Raw genomic sequence first — 21,834 nt, forward strand, 5'->3', positions numbered from 1 at the left:
GCAGCATGCCAGGCTTCCCTGTCCATCACCAACTTCCAGAGGTTGCTAAAACTCATGTCTATCAAAGCGGTGATGCCAGCCAACCATCTCATCCTCTGTCATCCCCTTCTCCTGCCTTCAATCTGTCCCAGCATCAGGGTCTTTTCCAGTGAGTCAGTTCTTCGCATCAGGTGGCCAAAGTATTGGAGTTTCAGCTTCAGCATCAGTCTTTCCAATGACTATTCAGGACTGATTTCCTTTAGGACTGACTGGTTTGATCTCCTTGTAGTCCAAGGTACTCTCAAGAATCTTCTCCAACCACAGTTCAAAGCATCCATTCTTTGGCACTCGGCTTTCTTTATAGTCCAACTCTCACATACTGTAAAAACCATAGCAGGGCATCACATGCCAGATATTTGAGTTTATGAGAGGTTCACTCTCAGATTTCTGGCTGACAAAATATAAAACAAAGAACAAATAGCTATAATGATTAAGTTCCCAATAACTCTGACAATGCATGTTTTTTGGTAGGATGGGTCAAATACAGCTTGGACCTTAGGACTTGTATTTCCCACACTGAATCTTTACAATGGGACTAATAGACACTACATATGTCATATACAGGTGTACACAGGCATACTTGCATCCTGCATTCTCCTAGGCTTCATAGCTACCCAAGATCACCGGAATACATTGCTGCTGGTATGAGTACATCTGCTGCACTTCCAGTAGCTGGCATCAGACCACATGTTCTGACAAACAATTTGGATACAGATCAAACTTATCAGCATGGCATACCACATTCCATGAAATGACTCTTTGGTTCTCCATCTTCACCTCCTATCTTATCTCATCCACACTCTCTAATCCAGCCATAACACACCCCCTGACCTTCTCACATCTCCCCAGGCATTTTCATGTCTCCCATTTCTTTGCTTGTTGTTGTTGTTATTATTTGGTCAGTCAGTCATGTTCAACTCTTTGCGACCCCATGGACTGCAGCACGCGAGGCTTTCCTGTCCTTCACCAACTCTCAGAGTTTGCTCAGACTCATGTCCATTGAGTCAGTGATGCCATCTAACCATCTTGTCCTCTGCTGTCCCCTTCTCCTCCTACCTTCAATCTTTCCCAGTATCACGGTCTGTTTCAGTGAGTTGGCACTTTGCATCAGGTAGCCCAAGTGTTAGAGTTTCAGCTTCAGCATCAATCTTTCCAACGAATATTCAAGGTTGATTTCCTTTAGGATTGATTGGTTTGACCTCCTTGCAGTCCAAGGAACTGTCAAGAGTTTTCTCCAACACCACAGTTTAAAAGCATCACTTTCTTGGCTTGGTTGCTACTTTTGCCTGACGTTCCTTTCCTTCCACTATGGCATTTTCCAGAAAACACCTGATCATCTTAAGAAACTAATCAATAAAAAAGTGCCCTCATTTTAAATACTTTATAGGCACTATCTTATCTCATTGATTTTTTTTTTAAATTAATGAGGTCAAAATCATTAAAAACTCTATTTTACAGAAGAGGAAACTGAGGCATATGAAGGTCAAGAAATGCTCAGAGTCATCCAGTGAGTAAGTGGCAGAGCCCAGATAAAAGTCAGGTTTGTCCCAGTTAGAAAGACTGTTCATAACTACAAAATTATCCCCTCTCCAAACCATTTTGTGATTCTATAGTAGAATCCTTGATGAATTTTCTAAATATTCAGATATCCTTAACTCCATGCTGACCTGTATTATCAGATATCATGTTTCTAGAGCTCCAGGATCTAGATTTTGGAAGAGTTCTCTGGGTGACTCTAATATACAACCTGTTTGAGAACCAGTGTCTGATGACATAAAAGGGCTTACAACAACTATTGACACAGCGTACTACTAAGAAATTGGATAGCTTCTGAAACAAATTTTGAAAATTTAACCATTTTTCATAAAAGTTAAATGAGACATATCTATTTTGCAAAAATGAGAATCTGTGGAGAAGTATTTCCAAGAGTAACTGCATTCTGGTAACATTTTAATTACATTTTATAAATTAGCAAAAATCTGTTTTCTAAAGAAAAATGAATTTAAATTAGCTTTCATTTAAATTCTTGACAAGGGATCAACTACAGTTGTGTGGAAAAGATCTGAAAATTTGATTGAGTATGTGGCTGTCTCAGTGGTCCTCAGGCATCAGAAATAAAATCTCAGCTAAGATGCAGAAATATCAATAATAGTTCAGGCTTCATACTACTCAGGGTCTCATGTCCCTGGAACAGCAAAGAAAGACATAATCTACTTAAAATGTGAAAAAAACAAATGAAATGGCAAGTAAGAGTCCTCTGATATTTTGATAAGCCTTGTTTTCAAATGGGAAACCTGAGAATCAATAAAATTTGAAATTTTATTATGCAGGTTCTATAGGGCACAGCTGAAGCAACTGAGCATGCACACACAGAGCACTGTTGCTACTTCATGCTTTAATCATCTTAATGCAAGGCGCTTTGCCTTTGTATTTATGTAATGTGAGGTATTTGAGATAAAATTTCTGGGTTTCTTTTTATTTTGAATGACAAAACAGTTGCAAAGCACGGTTTTCAAATATTCATCACCCAGCTTTTGCTATTAACATCTTATCTACCCAGAGTAAGATTATCAAAACCAAAAACTTAAAATTGATACAATGTCACTAACTTAACTAGAGACTTGGAAATTTGACAAGTGTCATGCTAATGTGCTTTTCTCCAGAACAGGATACTATCTAGGATCCCACATTGCAAATAACTGTCATAATCTCCAATCTCAGTCTTTGTCTTGAATAATCTTGACATTTTTTAAAAACACTGGTCAGGTAATTTATAAAATTTCTCAATTTGAGTTGGTCAGATATTTTCCCATGATTAGATTCAAGTTATACATTTGGGGCAAGAAAGTGATTATGCATCATAACAGAAGATTCATGATGCTGTCAGATCTTATTACTGGTGATACTAACTTGAATCACTTGGTTAAGCTGAAGTCAGTAAGAGTTCCCTGCTGTGAAGTTAAAAGTTTTGCCTTTGTAACAGAGAGGGTAAAGAGATACATTGTGATTATACAGATATCCTCTTTTATGTCATAATTTTAGTATGTTTACCTAAAAATAATTTTCAATTTCCTTCATTACTTTATGCCTATTTGTTGAAATTCTACAATCTAAAGAGCTCTTTCCATTCCTCTACATTCACTGATTGATTCAACTATTTATTTATATTAGTATGGAGTCATGGATACTTACTTTATTCTATGGATTATAATCCATTACTACAATTACATTTGTTACTCAAATTGTCCTAATGTGGCTATTGGGAACTCTTTGAAGTTGCCGCCTTTGTACTTTTGCCATGTTCCCATCATTTTGTGGGCACTTCTTCACTTCCTGGCACTACCCAAGATGTTCCAGGCTTATATTGTATTTGCCAAGAAAAATTAGATGAATGATTTAGTACTGCTCAGAAACAAGAAAATAGACTCTTTTTATTTATTTATTTTTGCTCAGTTCCCTTGACCATTGCGGGCTCCGATATCTTTCTCCTCTTTCTGAGAATTTTGTTTTCCTTCATATTCTAAAACACTGCATTTGCCAGAGAATGCTAGATAAGTGCTAGGTAATTGTCAAATGACCAACATAGAAAACTGACATTTAAGGAAAGTCATTTAAGGACAACCTAACCACTCATTCCCATAGGTCATAAGACTTTATTTCTTTCAACAGGAAACCCTTTCTTTAATTAAAAAAAAAGTAAACAAATCCCCAATATTGTATTAGTCTAAATACATTCATACAAATGTTTGAAACTACAACATTTACTTGCCTGACAATCAGTATAGAAGTTGGAGTGCCGTCTATGGGGTCGCACAGAGTCAGACACGACTGAAGTGACTTAGCAGCAACAGCAGCAGCATACTGTAGCTCCATTTATTTATTAATCTCTTCATTCATTTCTATATTTTGGTTTGATTAGACATTTCCTGAAAATTCTAATTTGCATGAAAAAGTAGTTGCAAAGTATATGAACTTTTTGAGTACTACAAATTAACAACTATGTGAAAAATGATTTAAAATATTAAGAAATACTTGCTTTTAAATTGAAACATTCAGGTTCCAGGTACTATGAAGCAGTAAGTATACTCCACACTGCCTCCTCTTGAATGTAGCTATAAAACCTGGAATGATTGGAGGAGCTTTTGACTCAAAAGTCAACAGCAGCAGATGGATAGGGGAAGAACAAAATTCAAATACCATCATACAAGTGGTAAATTTCTCAGTTTCTTTAGTGTTACATCCCCAGGAAACAAAATGAGCACTTAGATGCTGCTATAGATAAATGTTTGTGCACTCCCTACCAAATTCATACTTTGAACTCTAGTCCCCCAGTGGGACAGTATTTGGAGAGGGAGTCCTGGGGAGAAGATTAAGTCAAGAGAATGGAGCCCTCAGGAATGGGATTAACATCGATATCAAGAGACCTTAGGGAGGCTGCTGGGGTGCTGGTAATTCTTTATTTCTTCATGGTGTTTGTGTATATTGTCACCTATAGTGAAAGATCATCGATTCTTACTAAAAATAATAATAAATGATAAAAGAGACTTCAGGGAGCTTCCGTGTCACCCCTTCCACCATGAGAAGATCAAGTGAAAAAAATGACTATCTATGAAACTAAAAGTGGGTTCTAATGAGATACCGTTTGAGCTTCCCTGGTGTCTCAGATGGTAAAGAATCCTCCTGCAACGTGGAAGACCTGGGTCCAGTCCCTGGGTTGGGAAGACTCCCTGCAGGAGGGCATTTCAACCCACTCCAGTATTCTTGCCTGGAGAATCCCCATGGACAGAGCAGCCTGGAGGGCTATAGTCCATGGGGTTACAAAGAGTCGGACACAACTGAGTGACTAAGCACAATCAGATACTGACTATGCTGGTGCCTTGATCTAGGACTCCCCAGCTCACAGAAATGGGACAAATAAATTTCTATTGTTTATTTGTAACCTCATCAATGGTTTTTTGTTATAGCAGCTCAAACGAACACAGGTGCAAACAAAGAAAGCTCCAGGAGAAGCCTATTGTTTTAGTTCAAGGAATAATGGAAAGGGGAATGCACAACTCAGAGACTGTGGAAATCTGGTTTCTGCTTTCTTTTATCCATTCCCCTGCCCCAGCTTTCAGCCAAGGCTGAGGTGACAGTGGTAGCAGCAACTTTGACTAGAAGAGGCAATGATGGGATCCAGCAAAAGTCAAAATTTGAAGAAAGGTGAACATTCCTTTAAGTTTGATGGAACTGCAGTTTCAAAAAAAGTGGAGTCAAATCCACTGCTCTTTTTCTCTCTCTGTCCTGCTGCTACCTGGTCCCAAAGACAAGTGCAGTTACGGAAATGCACAGGAGAACACGGTAACTACAGTTACAGCATTCTGGCCACAAGACCAGAAAGAGATTCCCTACTGGAAGTTACCAAGGAGATCATAAGAGAGAAACTTGGGAATATGTCTGCATAAGGTTGTTTATGAATTCTTGGGCATACATATACATGTGTCGAATTCAACAAACCACATTTTGAGAATTGAACCAACAGATACAACACCACGCAGACCTATTAGGTGATGCACACACAGCACAGATTTGGATACCTACGCAAAAGTCTGGAAAACTGAAGTGACATTAGAACCACAACCCACAGAAAGCTAAGCAGAACTTGTAGCCTGAGTCCCATCAGCTTGAAACCACCAAGTGTGATATTTTGACTAATAAGACATATTAATATATATTTGGTCATCTGAAATACATATTTGGTCATATATATTTCTCATATATTTCTCTCTCACGGTTCCCCAAACCTTTGGAATTTCCTGAGCAATAAAAGCAATGGGAGAATCTTTTGCCATATTTGGTCTCTCATCCTCAGTTCCTGAAAGAGTCATGAAGGTGAAATAGGTATCTTGTTATTCATAATAAGCCCATTTTCACCACATCTGAGTTTACGTTAATGAGGTGACTTTTAGGAAACACCTAAAGATGAGATCTAACTGCCAGGGAAGCCAAACATTAAATAGAAGGCTGGAACTTTTGCTGCACTTCCTGATTTCTGAGGAGGGGAGAAGGGCTGGAAGTTGACTCAATCACCAACAGCCAACTATTTTATCAATCATGCCTTGTAATGAAATCACCATAAAACCCCAAAGGAAAGGGGTTCAGATAGCTTCCAGGTTGGGGAACCAGAATGCTTCCATGTGCCACCACGCCAGTCCTCAAACTCCAAAAGGACAGAAGATCCTTCATTTAGGACCTTACTGTATGTATCTTTCATCTCATTGTTGATTTATATCCTTTAATATCCTTTGTAATACAACAGTAATGTAGTGTGTAAACAAATTTCTTGAGTTCTGTGAGACACCCAAACAAATTAAACAAACCCAACCCTTCACCACAGTGCAGTCTGATCCATTAAGACGGCAGAAGTCTCACTGGCATGAGGGTTCAAACAACTTCTGACCAAACACTGACTGGGTATTAAGCTACTCTGACCCAGGGACAATGTCTAGGAAGCTATGTTTAAAACTAAAATCACACTCGTCCCTCAAGCCTGAGCAATTGCTTCTGAGAAAGCAAAGCCAGTCCCAGAGAGAGTCCCCAAGTGACTAGTCCCTGGCTAAAAGTAGGGAAAATAATGTAAACTCTCTGAACTCATAACAGCTTCTAAGCCATACACACATACAAGTGTAAAGGATAAAAACCTAACTGAATGAGAACAATCTTTGACCACTAACTGGATTATGTCTACCCAAGAGTGATCACTAGGTAAAAGACAAAAACAAGTAGAACCAATCTGAGCTGGAACATTAAGCTGTGGAAAAAAGACTTCATATTAATGCTGTCAAATCTTGTTGTTTGACCTCAGTTCAGTCACTCAGTCATGTCTGACTTTTTGTGACCCTATAGACTGAAGCACGCCAGGTTTCCCTGTCCTTCACCATCTCCCAGGGCTTGCTCAAACTCATTCCACTGAGTTGGTGATGCCAGCCAACGATCTCATCCTCTGTCATCCCCTTCTCCTCCTGCCTTCAATCTTTCCCAGCATCAGGAGGATCTTTTCAAATGAGTCAGTTCTTCGCATCAGGTAGCCAAAGTATTGGAGTTTCAGCTTCAGCATCAGTCCTTCCAATGAACACTCAGGATTAATTTCTTTAGGATAGACTGGTTGGATCTCCTTGCAGTCCAGGGACTCTCAAAAGTCTTCTCCAACACCACAGTTCAAAAGCATTAATTCTTTGGTGCTCAGCTTTCCTTATGGTCCAACTCTCACATCATACATGACTACTGGAGACACCAGAGCTTTGACTAGATGGACCCTTGATGGCAAAGCAATCTCTCTGCTTTTTAATATGCTGTCTAGGTTGGTCATAGCTTTTCTTCCAAGAAGAAAGTGTCTTGTAATTTCATGGCTGCAGTCACCATCTGCAGTGATTTTGGAGTCCAAGAACTTTATAAAGTCTTGTGACTATTTCCATTGTTTCCCCATCTATTTGCCACGAAGTGATGGGAGTGGATGCCATGATCTTTGTTTTTTGAATACTGAGTTTTAAGCCAGTTTTCTCACTCTCCTCTTTCACTTTTATCAAGAGACTCCTTAGTTCTTCACTTTCTGCCATAAGGGTGGTGTCATCTGCATATCTGAGGTTATTGATATTTCTCCCGGCAATCTTGATTCCAGCTTGTGCTTCATCCAGTCCAGCATTTCACACAATGTTGTTTGACCTAGTAAGCAACAAACAAAGCAACAACTGGGGTAGGGGGATCTAAATTACAAAACATGCAAATAAACAGTAAAGTGCATCCAATACACAGGAAGAAAGAGCTGGCAATAGAAACTGCCTTTGAAGAGGCCCAGACAGTGGACTTAGCAGAAAAAAAGTTCAAAGCAGCTATTATAAGTATGTTTGAAGTACAAAAGGAAAGCATGCTTAAATAATTTATAGGAAGATGTGAGGATGATGTCTCATCAAAGAGACAATATCAATAAAAAGAAATATTCAAATTATTAAAAGGAACCAAATGGAAATTCTTGAGTTGAAAAGTGCAGTAACTGAAAGGGAAAGTTCACTCAAAGGACTCAATTATATATTTGAATTTTCAGAAGAAAGAATCAACAAACTTAGAGACAGACTAATAAGAATTATTCAATCTGAATTTCAGAAAGAAAAACAAATCGAGAAAACTGAACAAAGTCTCAGACAAATGTGAAACACTATTTAATGACCAACATACACATAACTGGAGTACCAGAAGAAAAAGATGAAGAATATCAAAGAAATAATGGCTTAAAACTTTACAAATTTTATGGAAAGCAGTAATCTACACATCCAAGAAGCTCAATGAACTCTAACTGGGATAAATGTAAAGAGATCGATACACACCCAGACACAGCATACTCATAAAGTTCAAAGACAAAGAGAAAATTCTGAAAAGAGCAAAAGAAAAATGACATCACATAAAGGGAACCCAAGAAGATTAACACATTGCATCTCATCAGACACCATGGGAATCAGAAGGCAGTGAAACAACACATTCAAAGTGCTGAAAGTAAAGACTGTCAAACAGGAATGTGTATCCAGCAAAACTACCTTTCACAAATGAAGGCAAACTAAAGATAAACCCAGATAAACAAAAGCTAAGAGAATATGTTGGTACATAATACACTATAATGAATACCAAAGAAAATTCCTTAGGCTGAAACTAAATGATACCATACAGCACTATGAACTCACACACAGACACACACAGAAAATACCAGTAAGATAATCACTTAGCCATTTATAAAAAGCAGTATAACCCTATTTCTCCTTCTTTCATCTCTTGACATATTTAAAATGATGTTGCAATAAACAACATGTAAATAAGTATATTGCTGACCTATAGCATACAGAAATATAATATTTTTGACAAAATAGTACAAAGGAGGTGAATAAGGGCAAAAAAAACTCTCTGTTGGAATAAGGAAAGGACATCAAACCCAACTCAAATCTATAACTCAAATCCATAAGAAGAAAACAAAATAGAATAAAATTAATATTAATATTAAAAATTCTATAAATATAGATTATTGTTGTTGTTCAGTCACCCAGTTGTGTATGACTCTTTGGACCCCATGGACTGCTGCATGCCATGCTTCTCTGTCCCTCACCATCTCACGAAGTTAGCCCAAGTTCATGTTCATTGCATCAGTGATGCCATCCAGCCATCTCATCCTCTTACACCCTTCTTCTCCTTCTGTCCTCAATTTTTCTCAGCACGAGGGATGGTTCCAGTGAGTCAGCTGTTCACATTAGATGACCAAAATACTGGAGTTTCAGGTTCAGCATCAGTCCTTCCAAGAAGTATTCACAGGTGATTTTCCCTTAAAATTGACTAGTTTGATCTCCTTGCTATCCATGGGACTCTCAGGAGTCTTCTCCAGCACCACAGTCCAAAGGCATCAATTCTTCAGCACTCCACTTCTTTATACAGTCCAGTGTTCACAACCATATGTGACCATTGGGAAGACCATAGACAACTATATGGACCTTTGTTGGCAGAGTAACGTCTCTGCTTTTCAAGACACTGTCTAGGTTTGTCATAGCCTTCCTGCCAAGAAGCAAATGTCTTCTGATTTCATGGCTGCAGTCACCATCCACAGTGATTTTAGAGCCCAAGAAGAGGAAATCTGTCACTATTTCCACCTTTTCCCCTTCTATTTGCCGTGAAATAATGGGGCCAGATGCCATGATTTGGGGCTTCCCTGGCTCAGATGGTAAAAAATCCGCCTGCAATTCAAAAGACCTAGGTTCGATCCCTGGGCTGCGAATATCTCCTGGAGGAGGGCACGGCAACCCACTCCAATATTCTTGCCTGGAGAATCCCCATGACAGAGGAGCCTGGAGGGCTACAGTCATGGGTTGCAAAGAGTCAGACATGACTGATTGACTAAGCACACAGTCATGACTGGTATTTTTAACATTTAGTTTTAAGCCAGCTCTTTCCCTCTCCTCTTCATGCTCATCAAGAGGCTCTTTAGTTCCTCTTCACTTTCTTCATTAGAGTGATTCAGTTCAGTTCAGTCACTCAGTTGTGTCCAACTCTTTGTGACCCCATGAACTGCAGCACGCCAGTCGTCCCTGTCCATCACCAACTCTCGGAGTTCACTCAAACTCATGTCCATTGAGTCAGTGATGTCATCTAACCATCTCATCCTCTGTCATCCCCTTTTTCTCCTGCCTTCAATCTTTCCCAGCACCAGGGTCTTTTCAAATGAGTCAGTTCTTCGCATCAGGTAGCCAAAGTATTGGAGTTTCAGCTTTAGTATCAGTCCTTCCAATGAATATTCAGGACTGAATATTCACACACATAATACACATAATACGTCTGAATTTGTTCATCATCTGAAATGAGTCATATACACTCAAAGACAGACATAAATTCTACTTTTCATCTCTTGTCTACTAAGAATTATATCCATCAAACTGTTTTACCTTAGATCTTCATCAACTGTTTTCCAGTTACAGGGAGCACTGTATGAACATATTTCCCAGCAGTATTAGAAACAAGGATATAATTTTGCTTGATTTGTATAACCCTCTCAGGGCTATGCAACTGAATCTCAATCAATATTAATGAATGTCATTCAAAAACCAATCTTTGAAATACATCAACGGTGCATGTGTGTTCATGTGTGCACATGCATGCCTGGGTATGATAAGGTAGAAAGGGCTTGAAAAATAGCTCTGTATTTTGGGGAGCTTCTGACACTTACTATACGAATATTGAAGGCTTTTTCCCCTAGATGCTCAGATATTTTGCCAAAAAGTGCTAAAACAAAATCACTTAGAGACTATGAGCTAACCTAGAGATTAATAAAGCCTCCAACTTCACAGACTTCCACAAATAATGACATGAAAACAACAGATAATTTTTAAGTGATCAAGTATTTCAAGACTTCACTCTGTTTGTTTCTACGACATATTTATCCCATATGAAAGATTGGCTAAAGGAGTTGTAATGGCCTTCTGGGACAGGAAGAATAAGGTTTCTGTAGAAAATGTTAAATTAATTTTGATGGTGATGCAAAGTTAAGGAAGGGTTGTTAAGGGCTGGCTTGCTGCCACAGGGTGGGGTTTTGTTTTGGTATCCTTTTAGGGCCTGCAGGTGTTTGGCACCAGTTAAAATCAGGGCCAGCTGTGATATTTCAGTTCTGATATTTCCCTCCCAATAGTTCTCAGAAGTGATGCTTTAGGGTGATGTCTTACACCTGATGTCTTCAACTTGTGTGGTACAAATATGAAGATTCTGTTAAATAACACCAGTTTTATGACACCCTTTGCCCTTTCTTTCCACCCACAGGTCATGGCATCAAGGAGAAATAAAAATATTCATCAGAGGTTCAATTATTCATATACATATATTTTTTAATTGAGCAGTTCATTCAAAAATGGTCATACACTAGAACCACCAAATATATGGTCTTGAACAAAATAGAAAAAGCAGGATAACACATTCTCTTTTGATTCTCATAGTAGATAACAATGCTTTTAAACCCTCTCAGTGGTGAGATCCATACCTATTTTTGCAGGAATCTGAATAGTTTCTATTAAAAGCTACATTTTCTTTTAAGTTTATTTGGGTTGGAAAACCTCAAACCACAATGTATTTCATGCACATGTTCCCAAGGGTATGTTAAATAGGACCATACTGAGGTCATCTAGTAAGATTTTTAAGCTTTTTAAGAATTCTTTTAATGTACTGCACAATCTTGGCCTGATTAAAAGAAGATATTTTAAGAAAGCACTTGGAAACATGACTATTAAAATCTATGTGCAGATAATCTATATTATACTTCTATAATGCAGAGTTTTCCACAGATAATGCATCACTGAGGGAGAAAAAAACAATAAAACTCCCACTAAAAGGGTTTTGGATCAAAACTTTTCAGAGCTATCAGTAAATGCAGACCAAAACCCCCTGTAGTATTCTTGATTGACTTAACAGTGGATGCCTGCAGGATCATTTTAACTGTGCAAAGGGCTGCAGCATATAATCAGAGGATAAAAGGTAGACAACCTTGCATCTATCCAAGAAAAAAATCATTTGTAGTTTCAATTGAGTCAAAACACAAGTTTTCTCAGAGCATGAGACTATGAAGACATTATTTTGGTTAGGAATAATTTTAACCATCAAGTAAACTTGTCTACAATGTTCAAACCAGAGATGAAATATAAATGGTCCACTTGATAAGTAGGTTCACAGAAAATTCTCTTCTACTCTTTGATGCTTCTAATTTTTTTGTTGTTGTTGTTAGACATACCCCTTTTCACTTCATCAAAGTTTCACTTCCTGCGCCATGTTCCAGGCCTTGTACTTCACCCAAATCAATTTTCAGTTGAACTAGCAGCTGTGCTGGCCAGGCACACATGGAGAGCTGGGCCCTGGGCGCCAGTGGTGCAGTCCCACATCCGAACAGAAGTGGCCAGTTCCATATACCGAGGGCCAAGAAACTCCACAGCTCATCAGGGGAAAAACAAGGGAGGACACCTTGAACGGAAATCACACTTTTATAGAAAATGGAAAACAAAAAGATTTTCAGTAATCCGAAAAATGACGGGCTGAGCACTTCTTGGCACAAAGTTTGTGGATGAATTTACTTAAAAGGATATTAGTTGGAGCTTGATGTCAAGCTGATGATCCCCATCCTCACAGATACACTGGATTTGCCTTTATCTACTACATGATGATAAGTAAAAGACATCTTTCAGTAAAAATTAACTGTGAAGGGCACCATAACCAGAGCTATTACTTTTTACTGAACATTTACCATTTAACAATCCCTACTATGTGACTTTGATAAATATTATCCCATTTACCTTTACAGTATAGAGAAAAGGTTCTATTTCATTACTTTAGCATTGAGGAAACTGAAGCCTAGAAATCTTATAAAACTTCCCAACACTTCTGATTCCATGGTCTTAGCTGTTGTATTATGCTTAGTCCCTGGAGTTTCCCAAAGGCTTCTCAGCCAGCTCCACATATAAGAGTCAGTCAGTCCCACACAGCGGAGATAGTAGCCACTTGATTATTTGGAAACCTATACTTTACAGAGTTAACCAACTCATGCATCCCCTGATTCACGCATCAGTGAAACTTTACTGGGTACTTGCTACTTAAGTCAACTTATAATTTATTTTTCAGAAAGTAAAAGAATTACTAAATTCATGCTAAATCCTTAGCATCTGGTACATAGTAAATGTTGAATACAATAAAAGGTTTGTTAAATGAACTTTCAGAGTAGTTCCCTTTGAGATATTATCTTAAGGCATGTTTTCTTTAATAATTTATTTTATCAAAATTTTTTAAATTAATTATTTTAATTGGAGGCTAATTTCTTTACAATATTATAGTGGTTTTTGCCATACATTGACATGAATCAGCCATGGGTTTACATGTGTTCCCCATCCTGAACCCCCCTCCCACCTCCCTCCCCATCCCATCCCTCAAGATCATTCCAGTGCACCAGCCCTGAGCACCCTGTCTCATGCATCGAACCTGGACTGGCGATCTATTTCACATCTGATAATATACATGTTTCGATGCTATTCTCTCAAATCGTCCCATACTCGCCTTCTCTCACAGAGTACAAAAGTCTGTTCTTTTTATCTGTGTCTCTTTTGCTGTCTCCCATATTGGGTCATCGTTACCATCTTTCTAAATTCCATATATATGCATTAACATACTGTATTGGTATTTTTCTTTCTGACTTACTTCACTCTGTATAATAGGCTCCAGTTTAATCCACCTCATTAGAACTGATTCAAATCATTCTTTTTAATAGCTGAGTAATATTCCATCGTGTATATGTACCACAGTTTTCTTATCCATTTGTCTGCTGATGGACCTCTAGGATGCTTCCATGTCCTGGCTATTGTAAACAGTGCTGCAGTGAACATTGGGGTACATGTGTCTCTTTCAATTCTGGTTTCCTTGGTGTGTATGCCCAGCAGTGGAATTATTGGGTCATTTGGCAGTTCTATTTCCAGTTTTTTACGGAATCTCCACACTGTTCTCCATAGTGGATGTACTAGTTTGCATTCCCACCATCAGTCACTCATTATCAGAGAAATGCAAATCAAAACCACAATGAGGTACCATCTCACACCAGTCAAAATGGTTGCTATCTAAAAGTCTACAAACAATAAATGCTGGAGAGGGTACAGAGAAAAGAGAACCCTCTTACACTGTTGGTGGGGATGCAAACTAGTATAGCCACTATGGAGAACAGTGTGGATATGCCTTAAAAAACTGGATATACAAAAAATTTTAACTCCCTGTTTTTTTCATCTTCTACAGTCCTATCAAAATACCTAACGATAGAGAATCCTTCTAAAATAGCCGAACACTTCCAGGCATGGGAAAAGATGATACCCTTATTCCTTGTGCCAAGCAGTCCTACATACAATTGTCATAGTAATTTTGCTCATATTTAAAATACATTAATCCTACACTGTTCTCTAGTCTTTCTAAAAATCCAGATACTTTTATACATAGATATTGGTATTTAAATTCCAAAGAAGAATGAAATCATGTATAAAAGAAACCAACTCTATTCTTGCAACTAGAGTATGACTGTCAATAACCATAACTGTATGATTAAGAACTTTTCATGCTATAACTGTAACAATTAGAATTTGGTTTTGGTGGATAAGAAGGTATTTTTCAGAGACTTGTCAGAGAGCAGAAAAAATTGGTATCCTGGCTTAGGATATATTATATTCTGTATTTGAAATTTTGTTTCAGTACTAAAAATAAGCCACAGACCAATACTAGAAACTTCCTGTAGGTCCAAAGGAGTTCCTATCCAAAAATGAAAGTAATTAAACTGATCTACAAGGGAAAATTGAAAACGAAAATCCTATTTACCCAATATTCAAATTTGAGCCATCCCACAAAGTGAGCAATTTTAAGTGTGGGACCTTAGATCCTTGTTTATCAAAGCCTAAAAAATAAGTAACCCTTGAATATATCCAATAATTTTTAAAATAACATTCCTGCTTTGGTGCCTTTATTCCTAATGAAACACAGGTGGAGCAAACAGAAATGCTGATGGAAGAACTCTCAGGAATTATCTCCAGAGAAATGTGCCCTCAAACTGAGTTAAACAGGAAGTCCTAAACACCTCAGTTCTACTTGTAAGCAGGGAAATAATGGTAAAACCCGCCCATCCCCTACAACAACTTAAAGCCAAAGCTTGGCTTCATTCAAACTTATGAAGATAACTGGCCCTCTAGTCTGTTACATTCAGGGTATACACACTGTTACTTCATCACAAGGAATCACCAGCATTCACCACCGATGTAGTGCACTGGGGACCCCTTCACAAAGACTCAGTCCGTATCAAGAGGACTCCCTTTCCTCCAATTCTTATTGACCATTCTTTCACTAGGAACAGAGCCTTTCCATAATCACCATCTTGGCCAAAAAAATAGCACAGAGCAGAATTTCTGCATTAATCACCTTTGTTTTTTTTCCTCCAGTAAATACTGAAATCATTGATTTGAATATATTTCAATTTTCCTTTAAGCAGATACTTGTGTAAGATAAAGGTACCAAAGTTAGTTAGGTCAGTTTTCTCCCTTAAAAAGTGTATTCCATTTTCAGCAACTTATTTCAAAAAAAAATCTACCATTATAAAAATGAAAAAAATGAAGAGAAAGACTATAATTTTGAAATGTTGGAAGCTGACAAGATACATGAATAATCACAGTGAATGGTAAATTGCTTGCAGTGAGGCTGATTAAATAACATCAAAACTTATTATTCTGACCTTATCTCAAAATAATCATTTGAACAGTGTTATAGAAGAAATATTTTTTCAGATGATCCCAATTTCTGAAACTCAAGGAGTCTGTAAACAATGTACAGCATGAATCTCTATTCAATTTTATTTATTCTTCATGAATATTGTACATTATTCAAAGTATATAGATGTCTCTGTTCAGCAAAATTAATGATGACTTCTCTGTCCATTTTACAATAGCCATATGGTGAGAGGGGAACTGTAACTGTGAAAATTACACATTTCTTACTCCTACTTCTTCCTGCAGAGAATGATCTCAGTGCCTGATCCCAACTCTCAATTGTTTTTATTCCATTTTTCAGGAAAAAACAAATGCCCTGACCTTGAAAATGATGTACTGACTGCTGGAGAAATATGTTAGATCTAACTGATAAAAAGGTATAATTGTAGACAGCCAGTTCCAAATTCTGATTGTTTTTTATTTCAGACGCATAATTTAACCTAGAGTAAAAAATCATGTGATATGACTTTTCAAGACCAATGGCTAATGTACATTAATATGAATCAGTCTGGATAGAAAAAAAGAGGTAAATTCTTGTGTTTTTAACCAAAACATACTAAAAATTTCAAAAAACAAACCTGGGGTTCGGCAAACACATTCTTCATATTGTTAATCGGGCCATACGGGACTCCACTTCCTTCAAAGAGCTGTAACCACTTGCTGGTCATTTCTTCTTTAAACCTAGGAACAGACAAAAAAACAGATGCACCTTTATACTTAAAGAAAACAACCTTTTTCTCTTATAGCCCTCTTTGAAAGCAAATGCTAATGACAAAAATATGTTTCTTTAACTTTCCTTGTGCCTAGTTTTGACAGAATGTTGCCAATGTGAAACAACTTGAGTTGCCCTGTAAGCATAAGAATAGTCACTCAGGTCCCCTTGTTTAAAAACCCACCATAGGGTTGAAATCCCTCCTATTTCTTCCCCTATGAACTTTTTAACAGAGACTCCCTCAGAGAAGAAAGATTAGGTATAAAATGAGCTTTGTATTAACCAAGCTTCAAATGGGGTATTGAGCACTTGATGAATTTAATAATGATAATATAATATTACTGCAGTTTTGAGCATAATGTCATTTATAAAGTGGTTTTTTAGATCTCAGGAATAGTATATAAGGTGAAGATAGACACAGATATGCTAAATTATTCCTCAAAACAAAAAATAAACTAGCGAATCTATTTTAAAAGAAAGCTATATGTTTTATCTCCATTATATTTAAGGCACATCAGAATTAATAGGCACAACCACTGGCCCAAAGAAAAGAACCTTAACTATTTAGTTACTTCCACTGTGGCTTACTGATCAGAATAAATGGAGACATGCAAAGACTAGTATCTAAATTCATCCAAGCCCTTTACCTCTGTTTTGGTTCCACTATAACTTAGAATTGGACTTAGACACAAAAGCTTACTTGATGTCCTTTTTCCTCTATTGGGTCTTAAGGGAAGGGGACCTACCTCATTAATGAAATATACTGTCTTTTGGTTTTCTGTTAAGACAGTGAATACAGGAAAAAAATCTTGGATCCTCAAAGACAACTCAACACTCATAGTTCATAATATATGAAGAATTTTAGAACTGTTAGCTTTTAAAATAGCAAACTTTTTTTAGTTAAGTAATAATATAGGTTAAAAGGGATTTTTTTAAGAGTTAGCTATAGTGAATTATTAGCAGCACGTATTGAAGTATTAAAGTATTAATGCATCATCAATATGGAAGAACTACTGGAACTGTAGAAATATTTAATATTCATGGGCTTCTATTCAGCTCTTTTAGACATAGCTAGAGTTAATCTCAGATCAGTAGATTCTATGGGAATTTGTCAAAGAAATGGATTTCTTCCACTATTTAAAAAAAGGATAAATACAGTATCAATATTTTAACCATACTTCTTTCATTGCCATCTAAAAGAGTCGGACACAACTGAGCGACTGAACTGAACTGAACAGATAAAAAGAAAAAGATTGAATTAATGTAGTCTCTGAAATACAACATATGAACAATTGTGTTCAATCATAAATTTTTATAAAGGATCTAATAAAATTTTTTAATGAAGGTAGGATTACATTTCACTAGGAATGTAGTTAATCTTATTTATACATTCACTTGTTTTGCAAGGAGATCCAACCAGTCCACTCTAAAGGAGATCGATCCTGGGTATTCATTGGAAGGACTGATGCTAAAGCTGAAACTCCAATCCTTTGGCCACCTCATGCGAAGAGTGGACTCACTGGAAAAGACTCTGATGCTGGGAAGGATTGGGGGTGGGAGCAGATGGGGATGACAGAGAATGAGATGCTGGATGGCATCACCGACTCGATGGACATGAGTTTGAGTGAACTCCGGGAGTTGGTGATGGACAGGGAGGCCTGGCATGCTGTGATTTGTGGGGTCGCAAAGAGTCAGACACGACTGAGCGACTGAACTGAACTGAACTGAAGGAGTGCCTACTATACACCAGGCATTGATTGTTGTTGTTGTTGTTTTAGTCACTAAATCTGACTCTTTGTTGGACTTTTTGTGACCCCATGGACTGCAGCCCACCAGGCTCCTCTGTCCATGAGTTTTCCCAGGCAAGAATACCGGAATGGGCTGCCATTTTCTTCTTCAGGGGATCTTCTGACCTAAGTATCAAACCTGCGTCTCCTGCACTTGCAGGCAGATTCTTACCACTGATCCACCTGAAAAGCCCAGGCATTGATTACTGCCTCTAAAAATACTGCCTTCCTTTTCTTCTCCATTATAATAAAGACTTTTCACTACACACATAAATAATAATTTTAACTATCCCTATTTAATATACAATAAAATTTCTCACTTTTATGTACTGAAAGATATTCTATCATAGGAACACCACAACACAAGATTAAGTGTCTTGAATTAGTGGATTCTTCACATCCGTGTTTTCTGCTCAATGACTGTTAAAATCATCTCCTGGCCAAGATTTCCTAAGATATATAGATAGATAGACATCACCAAAATGATATATGTTGAAAGAATAGAAGTGGTACTTTGAACCTGGAACCTTTCCAATCAGGGTATCAGTTATTTAAGTGTTAATAAACAGAGTGTTATAATGGTTAGTATGGTACATCTTCAAGACAAATGAATTTATCACCACTGAACTCACCCAAGTGGCCTGAAAGATATGCACAGAAAATGCATGTCAATATCTAAACAAACCCATAGCTGCAGACTTGCCAACAAAAACTCAGGGGAATATTTGAAGTTTTAGTATTTATATAAGCTTTTCACCACTGAGCAAAAGAAAGGGATTTATTTCATGTTATGGAAAACATCGGATGCACTCTGGATGTGAGACTGGAGAGAAATGCAGCGTCTGGAGCTGAAGTGTGACCACTGTTTGTATATTTGCGTGGGTGTGGGCGTGGACGTGTTCACAAATGCCTTAAACTCAATCAGTCAGAGACCAAACATCACTGCATTCCACTACTCCCAGAGGACATACCCATTATTTTCTTCTGAAAATCTATCTCTTGATCTAAATCTGATGTAGAATCCTTTCCTCTATCTATGCAAAAAAAAAAAAAAAAAAAACCCTGTAAGCACATGTTTTTATGAACCACAAAAATTTTGCTAAAAGAAACTGGAAAGAGCTGATTTAAATCACTCAGGGCAACACAATCCTGAGCTAAGACAAGAAGGGTGTCCTTGGATCTGGCCCCGAAGCTAGGGGCCTCCTCTAGGAAGTTATCTGGAGACTCATAAAACAATTCAGACACTTAATTGTGAATTTAATAAAACCAACCCATATATTTAATTCTACATTTCTGTTGAATTCACTTGATGCCAAATGGTTACTGTTAATCGGATTACACCATTTAGGAAGACTTGAGTTTAGGGTGGCTCAGAGGTTAAAGCATCTGCCTCCAATGCGGGAGACCCGGGTTCGATCCCTGGGTCGGGAAGATCCCCTGGAGAAGGAAACGGTAACCCACTCCAGTATTCTTGCCTGGAGAATCCCATGGACGGAGAAGCCTGGTAGGCTACAGTCCACGGGGTCGCAAAGAGTCGGACACGACTGAGCGACGGAACGGAACGGAACATCAAAATTTAACTTATAAAACAAACCCAAATTCTTCTCTTTAGAGACTGGACTAAAGTTGCAGCCAAATTCAAGACCACAGAGCAACTAGTAAGAGATTCATGTCATGAAGGTAAGATTTGGAAATAATCAATAAATTATTATTAATAATTGTTATAATAAATGGCAACTATTTCATTAATTATTTATTACTCATTAAGAGAACTATTAATAAATGCTGGTTATTAATTGTTTGATCTATATATTAATAGATTTTATCCTCATGAGCACATTATAAGGTAAGTATTATTCTCCTTTGATCAAAAGGAAACAGATTCAGAAAAATTAACCTGCTCAAATTCATATAGCTTCCCCCTCCCAATGTTTTTGAGATATAACTAATAAAATCACATATATTTAGCTTGCATAATAGGATTTTTTAAGGAGAACAATGTGATGATTTTAAAATACATATACGTTATGAAATGTATATCAAGTCAATCAATGGATCCATTATCTCACAGTTATCATTTCTGTGTATGTGGTTAGAACACTTATTTGTTTTCAGTATTTGATATAGTATTATTACTTATAATTACCACATTGTATATTAGACCTCAGAATTTTTCATCTTTTAGCTGACAGTTTATTCCCTTTGACCAGTACCGCCTCATTTCCCTCACACCATATCCCCTGGCAACCAGTATTCTACACTCTGGTTCTATGGGTTCAACTTTTTTTAGATTCCACACATAAGAGAGATCATACAGTATCTGTATTCCTGTGTCTGGCTTATTTCACTTAGCACTAAGATGCTTCTTCACTTTCATCCAATATACCTCAAGGCAAATCTCTTTACATGAATACTCATTCATTCCTATGCTTTTAACAAGTTTTTTGTGTGCCAGTCATGAGGATTACAATAATAAAAAAGAAAGTCATTGTATTCAGAGACCATATTGTCTAATGGAGAACACAGTTATGAAAATTTATGAATTACAGTGCAGGATGCTGAGACAAAAATATGAATGAATAACTTCCAGGTGAAGCACCAAAGAGGGAGACATGCACGGGGCCTGGGGAGTCACAAAGGGTTCAAAAATGAGGTGACACTTGAGCCAGGTGTTGAAGGGTGAGTTAGAATTTTCCACGTGAAAGATGGGAAGAAGAATCTTCCAGGCAGAAAGATCAAGGTGTACAAAGACCCAGTCTGGAAAGAATCTGAAATCTCCTGTGTCTTGAGTAGCAAAAGGTGAAATGGAAAAGGGAGGTTAGAACCAAAGTATGAGGCACCTCATGAGTTCTGCTAAGGATATTGCATTTCCACTGGCAATGAGGAACCCAGAGAGGTCTTTCATTAGGGGACTGACAAAATCAACATTGATACTGAGAACAGAAGGAGACTGATGAGTTTAGAGAAAAACAAACTTGACAGGAGGCACCATGCTGTCTACCCCTGATGCTTCTAAAATCTGCCTCCTCATCAATATCCTCCATATTATTGTCAACCAGAAGCAAGTTTTCAATTGAAAAAATAAGTTTTCCAGACATTCTTACACCTTTTTGTTACTATGCTGTTTATCTGTTTCCAATCTATCATTACTGCTTGAGCCTCTGAAATCTGACTTGGTCATCAACACCTTTTGTTACCCAGTCTCCAAGGGTCTACAGTGACCACTTGACAGACCCAATATTCTTTCCACAGTCCTCATCCTCCTTGCTTTCTGTGCAGTATTTGATGCTGTGGATCTATCCTGTATTTAAGTCCTATGATACAATACCTCCTTGGATTTTTAATACCTCTTTGGCCATTTCTGTTTCTTTTATTAATTCTTTAACTTTTTCCTTCTAGTCCCAATAGTCTTCATTTTCTTTTATGCACTTAAGGAATCTTGTTATTGCTATGTAGATACTACCCAAACTCA

The 21,834-nt window shown here is 37.5% G+C and overlaps 1 protein-coding gene across 2 annotated transcripts in view; it reads right to left on the reverse strand.

Annotated features, from left to right (window-relative positions):
- SUGCT (succinyl-CoA:glutarate-CoA transferase) overlaps positions 1-21,834 on the reverse strand; it is a 791,249-nt gene that overhangs the window by 411,960 nt on the left and 357,455 nt on the right. For both annotated transcript variants that reach the window (XM_055421153.2, XM_055421151.2), the window contains one exon: positions 16,442-16,544. In XM_055421153.2, the coding sequence (XP_055277128.2) occupies positions 16,442-16,544 (103 nt within the window). The remainder of the gene's footprint in view (positions 1-16,441; positions 16,545-21,834) is intronic.

This window comes from Moschus berezovskii, chromosome 3 (assembly GCF_049115385.1).
Source record: "Moschus berezovskii isolate FMDL1 chromosome 3, NW_MosBer_1.0, whole genome shotgun sequence".
Lineage (NCBI taxonomy): Eukaryota > Metazoa > Chordata > Mammalia > Artiodactyla > Moschidae > Moschus > Moschus berezovskii.